Source organism: Chlorocebus sabaeus, chromosome 16 (genome assembly GCF_047675955.1).
Source record: "Chlorocebus sabaeus isolate Y175 chromosome 16, mChlSab1.0.hap1, whole genome shotgun sequence".
In the NCBI taxonomy this organism is placed as follows: Eukaryota; Metazoa; Chordata; class Mammalia; order Primates; family Cercopithecidae; genus Chlorocebus; species Chlorocebus sabaeus.
The window spans coordinates 63,806,408-63,825,234 of NC_132919.1; the positions used below are offsets into that span (position 1 = coordinate 63,806,408).

The 18,827-nt window shown below is 43.5% G+C and overlaps 1 protein-coding gene across 1 annotated transcript in view; it reads left to right on the forward strand.

The window, feature by feature from the left end:
* MARCHF10 (membrane associated ring-CH-type finger 10) overlaps positions 1-18,827 on the forward strand; it is a 113,038-nt gene that overhangs the window by 67,322 nt on the left and 26,889 nt on the right. The window contains exons 5-6 of the mRNA XM_037993615.2: positions 3,716-3,862; positions 8,577-9,978. Of these exons, the coding sequence (XP_037849543.2) occupies positions 3,716-3,862; positions 8,577-9,978 (1,549 nt within the window). The remainder of the gene's footprint in view (positions 1-3,715; positions 3,863-8,576; positions 9,979-18,827) is intronic.

The window sequence follows — 18,827 nt, forward strand, 5'->3', positions numbered from 1 at the left end:
CCATGCCCGGCTAATTTTTTGTATTTTTAGTAGAGATGGGGTTTCACTATGTTGTCCAGGCTGGTCTCGAACTCCTGACCTCGTGATCCACCCACCTCGGCCTCCCAAAGTGCTGGGATTACAGGCGTGAGCCACTGCGCCCAGACCTAGAAACTCTTAAACCCAAGTGCACGCAAACTGCAATCTACGTCACCTCATTTGTGACTGGACTTACAGAGAGAGAAGAGAAAATATTTTGCAAGAGTTTTGTTTTCCATAGAACCAAAAGGGTATCACAGGGAAGAAGTCAGCAGTGCAGCCAAATTAGATTATAATAATCTTTAAGGTCATGAGGCAACATCTTGCTCATCTTTGTGAACCCTCAAATTACAGCATAGCAAAGGCACACAGGTATTTGTTGAACAAATCATAATATAAAGAGTTGCTATTTACCTTTTGGATTTTATAAAAGAAGGATTGAGGGAGAGAATCAACAAGAACTACACCGGAATGAAGGCTATTGAATAAGTTATTCCCAACCTGTGAAGTCTGCATAACAATGAGTTTCTGGTCAAATTCAGTTGTCTCATGGGAATGACTTCAGATTTCCCATTATTATTCTCAGTAGTAGTGGTAGTATTCTTTACAGGAGAAGCAGCAGGTACCATTATTAGCACCTAATGTGCACCAGTTAGGCCATTTATGTACGTTTTTGCTAAACTTCACAGTAACAAGATGGACCATTTTACAGTTGCAGAAACTGAGGTTAAAGTTGCCAAAGGTCAGAGGATCCTGCCTACACTAATAGGGGCGGTTTCTTCACTGCCAGGCCTAATAAAACAATCTCCAGTTGTTCAGCTTTATTACTTTAGTTTGCTGAGAACTTGATTAGAGGACGCATGGTAATGGTTTTGGCAATCATTTAAGAGATCTGATGCTTTGAAGAAAGCAGTTGTTTTGAACAAGAAAACAAATTAAATAACCTTTTATCTTAAGCCATGTTGGGCGTTCTGCACAACAAAAAAACGTGTTCTAGTTTTCACGTTCCCCTGTAGTTTGGGCTGAATGCATCTTGTCCAGCCCCACACATCATACTAATATTTGTCCTGCACGACAAGGCAATACTTGTCCTGCACAACAGTATGAGGCAACACGTAGACTGGCTAAGAGACGATCCTCATTCTTAAGGAGCGTGCAGGCTAGTTGGAGAGAAAAGACATACTCATTAAGCAATTTTAGAATATTTAAACGCTAAAGGTCATTTTTTAAAAAAAACCCTGAAAGTAAGGGTTTTTGCCAAAGCAGAGTCAGAGTCGACTTGGTGGAATAAACTGGAAACAGACCTTGGAGGACCTTCTGGCTGGTGCAGGCTGGGCAAGAAAGTTCCCATGGGCAGAAGCACGCCTCCCTGTGAAGGCGAATACAGTGGTGGGGCTTGGTGGCCTCTGGGCAGTGTGAAGTTCTGCTGCCTGGGGTGTGTGGGAAATTTGAATATTCTGTTGGGATTCCTGCTGGAAATCAAGGTGAAATTCTTATCCTCAGGACCTTGGGGCCAGGTCCTGACCTTCTAGACTTGGCCTGAGCCTCAGGCCTGCCCCTTCCCTGGCCCTTCTTCTGTTTCTTCCTCTTCTCTCCATGAGGTGGAAAGCAGGAGGCAGGACTTCTGAGAACTGAGGGGGGCTGAGGTCTCAGTTGATGAGGGAGAAGCCTCTGTGTTCAAGGAATGCAACTTTTGGTAGTGGGAAAATGCTTCCCTCCTTCCCTCAGTGACAGATCCCTTAGTGTGTTTTACACTAAGAGAGAGCTCGCTCGCTCTCACTCTCTCACCTTCCTCCTCTCACCCCCTTTTTGATCGGCAAAATCATATCTAATCACCATCCTGCACCATCGCAAGACTACCTTCTCATTTCCCAGAGAACTTTCAGTCTCTCCTTTCACACCTACAACTTCTCTGGGCTCCACCAACTTGCCCCAAGTTGCTCTTACACCGCCAGCAACTTCCCTCTTCTAGTAAGTTCCCTGCGGGGCATGATCCTCTCTGTCTTGGCGTACAGCACGCACCACTGCCATGCCCTCCTGAGGCCCGTCAGAAGTAAGTAGACCTAGTCATTGTATTAAATTAGGTTTCATGGGCTGCCAGAAAGAACTTTAATTCCCTTCCTGAATCTGCAGGAAAACTATTCACACGACTACAACTTACACTCTGGAACATGAATCCAGTTGACTCATGTGCCAAAAAAGGCTGTGCTCTCACACACAAGTCGGGGGCCTTCCCTGGCTTTATCCCTATGTTACCAGCTGGCTACATCTATTTGTGACGTTTCTAAACTGTCTAAAGAAGATGATCCAGGTAAATAAATGATCTTGGGGAATTTCGTCCAGATATTCATGATGTAACTGCCTTGTAAACCCAAGAACTTGTAGAGATGCATGGAATATACTAGAACTTTTCCTCCACATTCACGTGCACTGACACTAAGTACATGTGAAGAGGAAACTCAAAACTGTATCAATTAGCAACCCAATTCAAAATGTGGATTAAAAAGAAAATGTTCATTGGAAACTAGGTCCACAATAGCACCCCAGTTACTGTCTTCCTATGAATATCGTCCCAACACAGTGGAGGGTAGGGGACAGGAAACAGAAAGGCATACGGTTCCCAGATGCTTGCAACGTTTCTCTACAGGCATGTTTGCTAATCAACCTGAAGATATAAATATGCAGGTATTACACAAAATATGTTATGATTCAAACCTGGCTGAGCACTTGGGAGGCAGAGCCATTGTGTGTCCCAACAGTGTTACTAGCGGGCACATCCCAAGACCTGTGGATTGGAACCTAGAAACTTCTTAACAAGGCTGGGCACAGTGGCTCATGCTTGTAATCCCAGTACTTTGGGAGGCCAATGTGGGCGGATCACTTGAGGTCAGGACTTTGAGACCAACATGGCCAACATGGTGAAACCCTGTCTCTACTAAAAATATGAAAATCAGCTGGGCGTGGCGGCAGGCACCTGTAATCCCAGCTACTCAGGAGGCTGAGGCAGGAGAATCGCTTGAACCTGGGAGGCAGAGACTGCAGTGAGCCAAGATTATGCCACTGCACTCCACTCTAGGCAACAAGAGCAAGACTCCATCTTAAAAAAAAAAAAAAAAAAAAGGATGAAACTTCTTAGCAAAAGGAAAGATCCCTCCCTTCGGCCTCTGCATCATAGGTGTCATGGGTGCTTATAAAGGAGGCTTTTTTTTTTTTTTTTTTGAGATGCCGTCTCGCTCTGTTGCCCAGGCTGGAGTGCAGTGGTACCATCTCAGTTCACTGCAACCTCTACCTCCCGGGTTCAAGCGATTCTCCTGCCTCAGCCTCTGGAACTACAGGCATGTGCCACCAAGCCAAGCTAATTGTTGTACTTTTGTAGAGATGGGGTTTCACCACGTTGGCTAGGCTGATCTCAAACTCCTGACCTCAAGTGATCCTATGAAGGAGGCATTATTATTTCCCTGTAGCAAGTAGGGAAACTGAGGCTTGAAGAGGTGAAGTGATTTTCCTAAGCTCACATGGTTACATGAAACCAGATTTCAAATCCAGCTCTTCTGTGACCTCCTGGGTCCTTTCTCTTGACTGCCCTTCCACCTAACCCTACCCCCGACCATTGCTGGGCCCTTTGAACATTCTTTATGTGGAAGACATTTTCCTGTAAACAAAATAATTATTGAAAAGATATTGTGTCTTTCAGCAGATGAAGCACCAATGGTTTTAAGGAAGAGGAAGCCAAACCTGAGGAGATTTACAGTCAGCCCAGAATTGCACAGCCCGAGAGCGTCTGAGGACAGAAGCAGACAGAAACCGCAGTGGCCCGCAAAGGTGCCAGCTCCCAGGAGAGCAGGTAAGGCCCCGGGGCTCCTGCACCTTTGTCCTTAAAGAGGAGGACTGACTTTTGCTGTTACCCAGTGAATTCTTTATGGTTTTTAGAGACTTGTACTTTTAAGTAAATGAGGGGCATGTACCTTAAAATGAAACAGCTTTAAAAGCAAATTGTATGATCCTAGGGTTTGGGGGGTTTTTTCCTCCAGGAGAGGCTGCTGGGAAAAGGGGTAGGTGGGGTGGGGAGGGTATCTTTTTCTCTCCCATAACTCCATGAGTGTGAGCGGTTTTGAGTGGACATCAGCTGTACAGCTGCTCCAGAGGGCATTTGGGTAGTGGATGGCATTTGGGTAGTGGACGGCGTCTGGGTGGTGGACGGCGTCTGGGTGGTGGAGGGTGTTTGGGTGGTGGAGGGTGTTTGGGTGGTGGACGGCGTCTGGGTGGTGGAGGGCGTCTGGGTGGTGGACGGCGTTTGGGTGGTGGAGGGCGTTTGGGTGGTGGACGGCGTCTGGGTGGTGGACGGCGTCTGGGTGGTGGACGGCATTTGGGTGGTGGATGGCATTTGGGTGGTAGAGGGCGTTTGGGTGGTGGAGGGCAGGGGTTGAGGAAGGCAGAGAAGCGGATCTGCAGCTCTAGGGCATGTCCCACCTCGCGATTGTTCCCACTTACTTCCTGGGATGGGGAGGATGTGTGTCTGTGGGTGACAGGCTGCTGACCTCCCACAGAGATCTTCTCCCCTCTGACCCAGAACACTGAACTCAGCAAGATCACAATGTGTGAGAAATACACAACATTGGAACGAATCTATGCTTTATTCCCAAACACTGGTTTGGTGTATCACCCCCTTGGGACTCATGGAAAGCAACACCTCACAGTCAACCTGGCCATGGACCCATTCTTTCTCTTAGAAAACCACTGAGCATCACATTATGTCATGACCAATGAACACAGTTGCCTTTGTTTTATTTTTTTATTGTATTTTTTTTATCGTATTTGTTTATTTTGAGGCAGAGTCTCCCTCTGTTACCCAGGCTGGAGTGCAGTGGCACCATCTCGACTCACTGCAACCTCCACCTCCCGGGTTCAAGCAATTCTTCTGCCTCAGCCTCCCGAATAGCTGGAATTACAGACATCCGCCACCACGCCCGGCCTTTTTTCTTTTTTTTTTTTTTTTTTTTTTTTTTGTATTTTTGTATTTTTAGTGGAGATGGGGTTTCTCTATGTTGGTCAGGCTGGTCTCGAACTCCCGACCTCAGGTGATCCGCCCGCCTCAGCCTCCCAAAGTGCGGGGATTACAGGCATGAGCCACCGCACCCAGCAAGAACTATCTCTTGATAAAAGAACCTTGGATTATAAATTCAAATGCCTTCAGGGAGCAGGTGGATATAGCAGGACAGATGCGTAATGGGTTATGGAGCCTGTGGTAAGCTACAATATACATGTTACACCTAAAAGTAATAAACTCATTGTTCAAATACTGAGCCATGGCGAGGCATGATGCGTCATGCCTATAATCCTAGCACTTTGGGAGGCCAAGGTGGGAGGATTGCTTGAAGCCAGAGGTTCGAGACCAGCCTGGGCAACAAAGCAAGACTCCATCTCTAGAAAAAAAATTTAAAATTAGTCAGGTGTGGTGGCATGTACCTGTAGTCCCAGCTACTCAGGAGGCTGAGGTAGGAGGATCGTTTGAACCTACAACTGTACTCCAGCCTGGGTGACAGAGCAAGACCCTCTTTCTAAAATAAATAAAAAAGAAAGAAAGAAGAAAAGAGGCTGAGCCAAAGCACAATTGCAGGATGAAAACAGCCCTGGGGTCTTGAGTATGCAACCTACCCCTGAATTCCAGAACAACAGCAATGATCATCTGAGTTTGGGATTATGGGGGATTTTTATTTTCTTCTTTATCCTCTTCAATAGTTTCCAAATTTTCTCCAATGATCATAAACCACTTTTATAACCAGAGCGAACCAAGTTAAAAGTGTATGGCTCTTCGAATGTAGGAAACTATTGGTCAAGCACACCAAGAAGTCGAGACCAAAAGCATAGTCTCAGGGCAGACAGATGCTTGTTCTGGTTTCATTCTGTTGCCCTAGAACTCCTGGAGATGGCAGGCACTTCACTCACAGCTGGAGCCCAGGGCCTCAGAGAAGCGTTTGCAGCATCTGCAGGGCCTGGTCTATGAATAGCACATCCCTGGCATACCAATGTGCCTGTCTATTCCCAGCCCTAGAGCTCCTGAAATCTGCTCTCTATTTGATAGACATAAAAAAAAAATAGGGTTAAAATAGCATAAATTGAGAATGGCACAGTCTGCCACCTTTAGGGGAAACACACACACACACACACACACACTGCAGAGAAGCTCTGATTGAATTTTTAAAGAGGAAGACCATTGTGGTGACAAAGCAAGGGTGAAGATGCTCCCCCTGCATGTTTCAGGAATCTGCAGGAGCCGCAGCACCGCACATACCCTGGGACTTCTCCTGCCCCTCAGGCCAGCATCACCCCGTGACAACTCGGTGGCCTCTATAAGATGAGCTTAATGGCTCCCGTTGAGCTTCCAGTTTCTGTTTTTCAAAAGCGGCCCCTGATGATTCCTTTGCCCATTGGGTGTTTTCCCTCACGGGGGTGGGTCATGTGTGTTCAGGGAATGACCGGAAGTTTCCGGTTCCAGCACTGTGAGCTCACCTCTGAAGCCCTCCACCAAATTCAAAACAAAAAGTCACCAGCCAGAGCCCGTACTGCCAACTCCTCTAGATCCCTTTTCTATTTTATTGATTTATGTATTTATGTATTTATTTATTTTTGAGACGGAGTCTCACTCTGTTGCCCAGACTGGAGTGCAATGGTACAATCTGGGCTCACTGCAACCTCTGCCTCCTGGGTTCAAGCGATTCTCCTGTCTCAGCCTCCCAAATAGCTGGGATTACAGGTGCCCACCACCATGCCCGGCTAATTTTTGTAGTTTTAGTAGAGATGGGGTTTCACCATGTTGTCCAAGCTGGTCTTGAACTCCTGACCTTAAGAGATCTGCCCACCTCGGCCTTTCAAAGTGCTGGGATTACAGGCATGAGCCACCACCCCTACCCCCCTTTACTATTTTAAAAAATTATCAGGAGAATTCAGTTGCTTACGTAGAAGCATTTGTTCCCCAAAATGGGGGTCGGCCCAGTCTGGGATGGCCTTGCCACCAGCTCCAGTGCTGTAGTTCCACAGCCAGGTGCTCAAAGCATCCTTGAATTGCTGCTGCATCTCTAACTGGGGTTTATAAAACCCAGGAGGGGCCTGAGAGGAGAGCTTAGCTGATTTCTAGAAGAGCTGATGAGTCAAGATTCATACTGCGTTGCTGAGTGTCCCAAGCAGTTAACAATAAAAGAAGCTGCCCGAGTGCTAGGACGTTAGAGACTCACACTGGTGCCCCCCTGTGAGCAGCCTCAATTAAAGTGAGCCAGCACTGACTTGGCCCTTGGCGGTGCCCGATGCTCTGAGGATTTGCATTTCACCAGCCCAAGCTGTTATCAACACAGACCTTCCAGGGCCCATGGAGTCCCGTCCACTCTATAGGGTGAACCGCTTTAGAAATGGAATGATAAAAAGAGCAGCATCTCATCAGATCCCACACAATAGCAGAGAGGAGAACAAAGCTGGGGGGAGGCCAATGTCAGGAGGGAATAAAGGTAAGTGGCATCAGAGAAGTACTGTCAGTTTCCTTCTCACATCGAGAGGGTAAAAGACCCTCAACAGCACACACACACCATGACGAATTCAATGGATTTTCGTTTTCACAAGGAAATTGGAAGGCCAGGCAGTTTTTAAGGGCTAACAGGGTAGTGTTTAAGAACACAAACCCTAGTATCGAGCAGGCGTGGGTTCAAATGTTCATTCCATCACTTACTAGAAATAGGATCTTGGGCTAGTTATGTGACTGCTCTAAGCCTTGGTACCCTCAGTTTTAATGTTGTATGATTGTGTTACCTATTTCACAGGGTTGTGAGGCTTAAGTGTGTGTGTGTGTGTTTGTGAGAGAGAGAGACAGTTAGCATGGTTCTGTCCAATTTAGTGATTCCATGTAGGAATTTATAGTAGGGATTCTAGGGTAGCTAGAAGTTACATAATTGACCTGGGGCTAGTGACAAAGAGAAGATATGATTTCATGAGAGATTTATAATTTTTATTTTCACTAAATAGTAAACATGACCAAAATCCCCAGTGTGCCCGAGTGCCAGCTCCTATAGCCTTCCTCCTGATCTGCCAAGACATATTGTACTTCTCTTACGTTCTTGTAAAGCTGCGTGGGAAGCAGGGTGTCATAAATGTACGTCGAATGAATTTGGATGAGAAAGGACTGGTGGTTGTTGTAGAAGTCATTCCCAGAGTGCTGGTTTTCCTTCAGTACATATGGAACAAAAGCCAGTATTTAGCGTGAGGTTTGCCCATCGTCAGTCCTGACTGGCTGAGGTTGGGCCAGTCTTCTGGGACCTTCTGCTGAAAGAATCTGTATCCTCAGGGTCGCCCCATTTCCCTAGGACCACAGGTGTACAAAAGAGAATGTGGGGCAGTAAAATGAAGCGTACTGGGCTCTGCTCCTCTTGTACCTCCAGCCATTTTGACCATGCCTATTTTCTTCTCTAGGTCTTGTTTGTTCCATTTAAAGGGCAATTTTGCACTTGGTACTAGAGGCCTTTCATCCATGGGCCCTTTTACTGGAATAATAAATGTGTCTTTTCTCAATGCAGACCAAGTAGTTCAACAAGGAGACCTGATGTGTAACACTAAGCTGAAGAAGCCAACTCGAGAGAGAAGAAACTTGGTCCCATCGTCACAGCCAGTGATTGAGAACCCCCCTGATAGACCCAAAAAAGGAGACCCGAGTGCTCCTTCCCAGAATGAGCTGCATCCAGCCCTGCCCCAGGCCTTCCAAGGAACAAATAGTCCTCAAGTATTGAGTGAGTTCTTGGGGCCACCACTCACACCCACCACTGTAGGAGGGCCAAGAAGGGCATCATTTAGGTTCCGAGATGAAGACTTTTATTCCATTTTGTCACTGAACAGCGGAAGAGAAAGTGATGACACTGAAGAGGAAATCCAGGTTGAAGAATGTCTGTGGGTTGGTATGCACTCACCCCATTCTCCTTCCCATCACAAAAGAAGTAGATTTGGAGGGACATCGACTCCTCAGGCCAAAAATAAAAATTTTGAAGAAAATGCTGAAAATTGCAGAGGTCATTCTTCAAGAAGAAGTGAGCCCAGACATGGCTCATTGAGAATAAGCAATGCAATGGAGCCAGCAACAGAATGGCCTTCTGCTGGGCAAAAGCTGTCCCAAGACTCCAGGCTGCCTGATAGGGAATCTGCTAAAGAGAAGGACAGAGGTGGCAGTGAACATGCAAAAAAGAGCCCCCTTTCATGGGATACCAAATACGAGCCCAGACAAGAGGATGGTGTCAATGCTGAAAATGCATGGAGTGATTGTATTTCTATGGAGCATAGGCCTGGCACCCATGATTCTGAAGGATACTGGCAAGACTATTTAAGCGGTTCTCAAAATTCTCTTGACTACCTTCTTTCTGGCAGACCAGCATCTCCAGGATCATCAGTGAATTCATCCTGTACCTCTGCTGTATCATTCATGCACTCTGCTCTGAGAGATGATGTTCCGGTAGACTTGTCAACGTCATCGACTTCAATTTACAGCTCAGACTCAGAGGGAAACTCAAGGTTTCATGTTCGCCGACCACTGTCTCCCATTAGAAATAGGAATCCATCTGCCAGTGCCGAAAACCACCATTATTTCCCAGTAAACAGTGCACACGAATTTGCTGTCAGGGAAGCAGAAGATATTACTTTAACAAGTCAACCTCAGGGGGCTCCATTATATACAGATCTCTTACTAAATCCACAGGGCAGTTTGTCCTTAGTGGATTCTTCCAACTCCTCTCCATCAAGAATAAACTCAGAAGGCTATTTTCGTGTGTCTGAGTCCCTGCAAGAAAATATACCATTTACTTTCTTTGCAGTGTCTGATTTCCCAAATCAAAATGAGAATGGGAACAGGATGGCAGCCTTTGGTTTCACAGATGAAAAGGAAACCAGTAAGATAAAGGCACACCCTGAGAAACTCCAGAAATTGCAAGAAAGGTGAGGACTTCTCATAATTATATGTTTTTTCCACTTTCCCAAGGCCGAAATTAGCATTGCTTTCATTAGAGAGCCATGAGAATTTTAAGTCATAAATGGGTCCTTTGTTGACATTTTAGTGGTTGCTTATTTTGAGAAAATTGTCTCTGTTTTGTTGCTCTTAAAAACATACGTATTTATAAAGAAAATCTGGTGTTCCTGATCAGTTTCTTCCATATTCCCGAAGTGTTTTTTTCCTTGAATACCACACCTTCAAGGTAAGTTTGCTGGGTATAAGGATCTCCGACTGCTTCACAGGGCTTGTTCTTCTCTCCAGCAATGAAGAACCAAGAGTTTTTAGGAAAAGGTTGCTATCTCCCTAGAGAATGAACTATTCAGCACTTGAAGTTCGCAGCTCTCCCTTACGGGACTTACCCCAAATCCAACCAACAGTTCTAGAATTTGAACCTTGCGAACTAAAAGACCGTTCTCAGTTACCATAGTTACCTCGGTTCTCTGAAGGGCCACGCTGGGGTAACCGCTGCTTGTATTTTATGTGCTCTTTCTCATGCATGAGAGAGAAATAAGATCTTTTTTGAATTGCCCTTTTCTTTGATCTTTCCTTTTTTGTGAGATGACGTGGGGATATTTCACAGCTATGAAATGTGATACTTTGTAAAGCCATCATTAAACACCATGTCAGGATTCTACCATTTCATTTATGATAGGTGTTTACCATGCTCTGATCTTGGCTTACTGATCTGGAAATTGATTCTTGGAATCTGAGCCCTCTTTGTGTATATTAGCATGACTCATGTGGGCTGTGAATTAGAAATGTAAAAACCGGAGGAAAATGGAACATAGAATGCATACATATTCCTATCAATTAATATCATTTATCCAACTCCAGTAATGAAGTAACTTTCTAGTTAGCAGTACCTTTTCTTTTCCACATTAAGCTACCAGAAGACTGACCCACGGTTAAGGGGCCAGAGATCTTACACCCACCAATCATCACCTCCCCAGAAATACAGCTTCAGACCTACTTGTCAGAAGTCTAAATTTCTACCATCCCAAAGTGATGCCCTTGAGCTAAAAATAATTTCTTTGGAAATGCATTCACTTCCAGGCACAGTCTTGCATTAAACAGCTACTATTCATGTACCTATTAATAGTTTATCCAGACACTCTCTTTTTTCTGTATATAATAAACTTTATGCTTTTCCTATTATTTCAAATTCGTTCCTTTTGGGAAATATTAAAAATGCAGACTGAAAAGAAAAATCACCTGTAACCCTATCATCCAAAGACAAACAATTAAAAATATTGTTTCTAGTCTTTTATCTGCATATAAATGCAATTTTTAGTATCTGTTCATATTGTTTTATAATATGCCTTATTTTAATATTTAATCCTATTTCTCAATCACACTTTTTAAAAATTTTCCCTCAGTTAGCTATCTTAATACATATAAATTAATACCTAACATAGGTACACTTCAGAGAATTTTTAAAACACACACATCACAAACCCAGACATCCCTGTGCCCACCGTCCAGCTAACAAACAGAACATTCCTCACACACTGGAGCCCTCATGCCACCTTCAGCTCCCCACACCCACCCTGACCATTCCTTTTGTGTTTCGTTGTGTTGTGTTTTGGGGTTTTTTGCTTTGAGCTTTTACTATATGTTTAGATGTTTTTTGTTTTTTTTCTTGAGACAGAGTCTGACTCTGTCTCCCAGGCTGGAGTGCAGTGGCGTGATCTAGACTCACTGCAACCTCCACCTCTCTGGTTCAAGCATTTCTCATGCCTCAGCCTCCCATGTAGCTGGGATTACAGGTGCGCACCACCACCCCCAGCTAATTTTTGTATTTTTAAGTAGAGGCAGGGTTTCACCATGTTGGCCAGGCTGGTCTCAAACTCTTGATCTCAAGCAGTCCACCCTCCTTGGCCTCCCAAAGTCCTGGATTACAGGCATAAGCCACTGCGCCCAGCCAGTTTTTCTAAACAATATGTTGTATATATTTATGAACTCTGAGGAAGTGTTTGACTCTGTAGAAATAGAATCTCTATTCTTCTGTGACTTGCTTTTTCCTCTTACATCTTTAGTGAGATGCATCCTTATTGATATATTTGGCTTTAGTTTATTCTTTTCACACTACAAGGTATTCTGTCATATGGATATACCACAATTTAGCCATTCTGTCAATGGACATTCGGGTCCTTTATTGTTTTCTGCAAATGATGCTGCATGAACCTTCTGTTTTTTTGTTTTTTGTTTTGTTTTGTTTTGTTTTGTTTGAGACAAGAGTCTTGCTCTGTTGCCCAGGCTGGAGTGCAGTGGCATGATCTCTGCTCACTGCAAGCTCTGCCTCCTGGGTTCACGCCATTCTCCTGCCTCAACCTCCCGAGTAGCTGGGACTACAGGTGTCTGCCACCATGCCTGGATATTTTTTTTTTTTTTGTATGTTTAGTAGAGATGGGGTTTCATCGTGTTAGCCAGGATGGTCTCGATCTCCTGACCTCGTGATCCACCCGCCTCGGCCTCCCAAAGTGCTGGGATTACAGGCGTGAGCCACCGGGCCCGGCCTGCATGAACATTCTTGTAAATGTCTGCTGGCTCATGTGGAAGAGTTCTCTGGGATCTTGCCTAGGAGTGGAAGAGCTGGGCTGGTAGGCTGGTGGGCTCGTGGTGAACACATTTTCCACTGTACTAAATAATGCCAATTTAGTGTCAAACCAGTCATGTCTAATGTTATACATCCTTGACAACATTCGTATTGATTGGCTTTTCAAATTTGCCAGTCTGATGGGAATAAAATGATATTGTAGCTTTAGTTTGCATTTTCATTTTCATGACTTAATGAAGTTAGGCATTTTATATGCTCTTTTAAATATTAAATGACCATTTGTGTTTTCCATTCTGTGAAATATTAATGTCTTTATTTTTTTGTAGAGATGGGGTCTCATTATGTTGCCCAGGCTGGTCTCAAACTTTTGGCCTCAAGCAATCCTCCCACCTCAGCATCCCAAAGTGCTGGGATTACAAGCGTGAGCCACTTTGCCTAGCCAAATATCTATGTCTTTTGCTCATTTTTCTTTTAGAGTATTTATATTTTATTTTAAAATACCTTTATATCTTTGGCATATTAATTTAATCTTTCAACAGTTGTGTGTTGGAAATATCTTTTCCCAATTTGTAGTTTGTCTTTTTCTTTATGATGTCTTTTTTTTTTTGAAGACTGAGTCTCGCTCTATTGCCCAGGCTGAAGTGCAGTAGCGTGATCTTAGTTCACTGCAACCTCTGCCTCCCGGGTTCAAGTGATTCTCCTGCCTCAGCCTCCCCAGCAGCTGGGATTACAGGCGTGCGCCACCACACCCAGCTAATTTTTGCATTTTTGTTAGAGGCAGGGTTTCACCATGTTGGCCAGGCTGGTCTCGAACTCCTGACCTCAAGCGATCAGCCCGCCTCATCCCCTCAAAGTGCTGGAATTACAGGCATGAACCACTGTGCCTGGCCCCATCTTTTTGGATTGCAATTTGTATCTTGTTGTCTTGTTTAAGAAATCCTTCTCTTAACCTGGTATCGTTATGCTATTCTTCCTATTTTCTTGTAAAGTTTCTAGCTTTGTATTTAGGACTTAATGTGAAATGGATTTGGACTTAAATGTGAAGTGGTTCTTAATATGTGATGTGAAGTAAGCTTTATTTTTTTCCCCCTTATGAATATGAAATATGCCAGTGTTTGGGATATTTCCCTGTTGATCCGCACAGCCACCTCTCCTTTGGAACATGCCTCAACAGGCCCCGGTTTCAGGGCTCTCTATTCTGTTCGATTGGTCTTTCGTTGTCTTTCCCTAACCTAATACCATTCCGTCTTAATGCCTGCAGCTTTTATAACTTTTGATATGTGATGATGTAAGCCTCCTTCCCTACTTTTTTAAAGAGTCCTTGACTGTACACTTAAGAATCTACTTGTTGGGATTTTTATTGGAATTGCATTTAATCTATAGAATATTCTGGGAGAATTGACATCTTTGCGATACTGACTTTTTCTTTGATAAACATGGAATATCTCTACTTTTGTTTGTGTCTTCTTTAATGTCTTTCAGTATAGTTTTGCAGTTTTCTTCATAAAAGTCATTTATCCCTTGTTTCTTTTATTTGTTGTTGTTTGCTATTGAAACAGTATTTTAAATTCTAATTTTAACTCTGTCGCTAAGATGTAGAAATCCAACTGACTATGTTTTCTCTGTATTTTTGCCAAAATACAAAATAATTTCAACTGTGAAAAATATTAGTAGTTTGATTTCTTTCTTTCCAAACCCTATGCTTTTTAATCCTTTTCTCATCTTACAGTGTTACGTCAATTTTTTTGAGGGCTGTTTGTATTAAATGTGTCTATTATGATTTGATCAGTCTCCTTTTTTGAGTACATCCATAATTAATTACTTAGAAAAACTTCCTAAATGTGTAACTGCTGATGAAAGGAACGCAGTCTTCAGGTTCTTAATGTATACTGTCAAATTGTGCTTCAGGAAAGTTCTACATGTTAGCAATTTCACCACCACCTTATAAGGGTCCTCTTTTTCCATGCCCTTTCCAGTTCCAGGAATTTCTATGCTTTTTAATGTTTGTCATTAGGAATTCTTGGCTGGGCACAGTGGCTCACTCCTGTAATCCCAGCACTTTGGAAGGCTGAAGTGGGTGAATCACTTGAGGTCAGGAGTTTGAGATCAGCCTGGTCACCATGATGAAACCCCGTCTCTACTAAAAATACAAAAATTAGCTGGGCGTGGTGGCGCACACTAGTGGTCACAGCTACTTGGGAGACTGAAGTGGGAGAATCTCTTGAACCCAGGAGGCAGAGGTTGCAGTGAGCTGAGATGGCCCTACTGCACTCCAGCCTGGGCAACAGAGTGAGACTCCGTCTCAAAAAAAAAAAAAAGAAAAAGAAAAAAAAGAGTAATTCTTTGTCAAATATTTTACAGATACTTTTTTACTTTTCCCATTTTATTTTATGTATATATTTACATTTTATGTATATATTTTTGATGTAGTGGAATTTTAACATTACTTACAATCAAATCTGTCAGTACTTTCCTATACTGCTTTCGCATTTGGTGCCATGCTTAGAAACTCCAATGCTCACTCAGACATCCATAATTATTTTTGTCTAGTATCATTATATTCTCCTTTCATATATCGTAGTGGTTGGAAACATGGGTTTTGCTGTCTTATGGTTCTAGATTTCATTCCTGATTCTACCAACTATTAGCTGTATGATTCTGGCAGGTTCCTTCACTGCTTTTTTTTTTTTTGAGACGGAGTCTCGCTCTATTGCCCAGGCTGGAGTCAGTGGCACGATCTTGGCTCACTGCAAGCTCCACCTCCTGGGTTCAAGCGATTCTCCTGCCTCAGCCTCCCGAGTAGCTGAGATTATAGGTGCCCACCACCATGCATGGCTAATTTTTGTATTTTTAGTAGAGACAGAGTTTCACCATATTGGACAGGCTGGTCTCGAACTCCTGACTTGTGATCCATCCACCTCAGCCTCCCGAAGTGCTGGGATTACAGGCGTGAGCCACCGCACCCAACCAGTTTCCTTCATTTCTAAAAATCTGTTTTTCCATCCAGAAAACAGAAATAGCAATGTATACTCCTCAAAGAACAGTGAAAACTAAATGAGGTTTTAAACACTTGTGTGTGTCATAGACTATCCAGCATACAGTAGGCACTTAATACCTGGTAGCTATACTTCAATTCATATGGAATATATTTTGGTGTGTGGTATTATATGGGATTCTAAGGTCTTTTTAAAAACGTTTATCCCGTTAATCCACAATCATTCTATCCTTTCCTTACTAATTTAAAATGCTTTCTTTGGCATACACTATCCTTTTCAGTCTGTTTTTGGACTTTCACTTCTGTTCTATTAATCTGCCTGAAACGTTCCATCAATTATACACATTTATTGTTGATTTATGGTTTGGGTTTTTTTTTTTTTTTTTTTTTTTTGAGACAAAGTATCACTCTGTCACCCAGGCTGGAGTGCAGTGAGGCGATCTTGGCTCACTGCAACCTCCACCACTCAGGTTCAAGCGATTCTCCTGCCTCAGCCTCCTGAGTAGCTGGGATTACGGGCAGGTGCCACCTCACCCGGATAATTTTTGTATTTTTAGTAGAGACGGAGTTTCACCATGTTGGTCAGGCTGGTCTCAAACCCATGACTTCATGAGCCGCCCACCTCGGCCTCCCAAAGTGCTGGGATTACAGGCGTGAGCCACCGCACCTGGCTGGTTTATGGTTTTTAAAAAATATCTGATGGCTAGGCATGATGGCTCATGCCATTAACCTCAGTGCTTTGAGAGGCCAAGGTGGGAGGATCACCTGGGGCCAGGAGTTCAAGACCAGCCTGGACAACATGGCAATACCCTATATCTACAAAAATATATATATTCTCTGGGTGTAATGACATATGTCTGTAGTTCCAGCTACTCTAGAGGCTGAGGCAGGAGGATCCCTTGAGCCCAGGAGGTCGAGTCTATAGTGAGCTATGATCACTGCACTTCAGACTGGGTGACAAAGTGAGAACCTGTCTCTAAAAAAATATATATCTATGTATTTATACATATATATTTATATGTGTATACATATATATTTCTATATATACACATAGATTAAATATATTTTAGTATAATTATCTATAATAAATATATATCATTTATATATAAGTATATATAAAATCTCTTTGTTACCCTCTTTTCAAAATTTTTTATTGCCCATCCTAATTTAATTATATTATGATCTCAGAAAATATGAACTGTATTTTTTGTGCCCTAATACATATTCAATACTTATAAATATGCTATGGCATTAGGAAAGGTTGTACATTCCCTCTTCTCTCTTTGTTGGCATATATATATAAAATACATATGTTAAAATCCTTCAGGCCAGGCACAGTGGCTCACACCTATAATCCCAACCCTTTGAGAGGCCAAGGTGGGCAGATTCCTTGAGCTCAGTAATTCGACACCAGCCTGGGCAACATGGCAAAAGCCCGTCTCTACAAAAAATAAAAATAAAAAAATAGCCGGGGGTGGTGGCATGTGCCTGTGGTCCCGGCTACTTGAGAGGCTGAGGTGGGAGGATCACGTGAGCCCAGGAGGCAGCAGAGGCTGCAGTGAGCCAAGATCTTGCCACTGCACTCCGGCCTGGACAACAGAGTGAGACCCTGTCACAAAAACAAACAAACAAACAAAAAACCCTTCATACTTTATTCTTTTCCATTGAGTTTGTCAATTTCTAAAAGAGATTGATTAAAATCCCCCAGTATGATTTGGATTTGCCCATTCTCCTTTGCATGTATAAGAATTTTGCTTTTATTTCGTGCATTAAAGCTCATGGCTGATCTCTTCTTGGTGGATTGATCAATATCTAGCTTTAGACTTTTAGCCTGCATTATATTGTGTCTATTAATATTGTTTCACCTGGAATTTTTTATTTTGTTAATCACATTTTTTTAAATCCCCAGAAATCCTCCTTGTCTCTCGTTGTTCTTTTTACATAGCAGCTGCCAATAGCCTCTGAATCCTCCTGAGAATTACCTCCTCCCTTCATTAAACAATTCATTTCCTCTAGAGTCAGCTGACTTATTTTCCTTGTCCCCTCTCATTCATGCTGGTGGTTTCCACATGTGACAGGTGGCCCCCAGTTGTTTTATGAAGGAAGGAATAGGTGGTTTAGTAGAGAGAGGTGGCCAGCATGCTGTCCCCAGCAATTGTGTGCTTTTTTCTCCTCTGAGATCCACTTTCCTGAATGGGAGGTTTTTGTGTAATTGAATGTCATTCATGAACTTTTTGAAAAACTTTGACCTGTGGCCAGGCACGGTGGCTCACTCCCCACAGTCCCAGTACTTTGGGAGGCTGACACAGGATTGCTTGAGGCCAGAACTTTGAAACAAGTCCTGGCAACATAGGAGACCCTGTTTCTAAGAAAAAATTAGCTGGGTGTGGTGGCGTGCACCTGTGGTCACAGCTACTTGGGAGGCTGAGGTGGGAGGATCAATTGAACACAGGAGCTCAAGGTTGCAGTGAGCTATGATTGCCACTGGGCATCAGAGTGAGACCTGTCTCTAACAAAACAAAAAACTTTGACCTTTATGGAGAGTTCCCTTTCTTTGGAATATAATGACAGAATGTTCCCCTGGGAGAGGCACTGTGCTGCCTGCATCACAGGGTATCTGAAAGTGGGCAGCAGCTGGTCCCCTCGTGCTGAAGCAGTTTTTGAGTTCGTACCCTCCCATCCCCTGCATTGGTGCAGCCCAAGCCTGGAATTTCCCTGGGTCTGCCCTTCCCTTCTTGATGCTTCTGTGAGAATGCCTTGGTTTGCCATTTCCTTTCCTCTAGTCAATATCATCATATCTTCATCAACTTTCCAAGAATTCCTCATTATTTCTGGCCTGCTTGTTTTCCAGCACTATTGTGGATTCATTCTATTTAATTTTCTTTTTTTGTCTTTTTAAGAGATTTGTGTGGGAAAGGAGACTGATGGGGGGGCTTAGCCTGCTATCTTGAGCTAATCCTAAAAGCAGTCTCAATTCTGTAAAACAATATGTGCACAGAAGTAATACCAGAGGCTAGTACACCAAACGATATTTTTTTCTTTTCTTTTTTTGAGACAAGGTCTCGCTGTGTTGCCCAGGCTGGGCTTGAACTCCTGAGCTCAAGCCATCCTCCTGCCTCAGCTTCCCAGAGTGCTAGGATTACAGGTGTGAGCCACTGTTCCCAGCCAGACTCAACTATTAATAAGCAGTTACTTTGGGGTATTGATTTTATTTTTGATTCTCCTTTTCTTTTCTGTGCTTT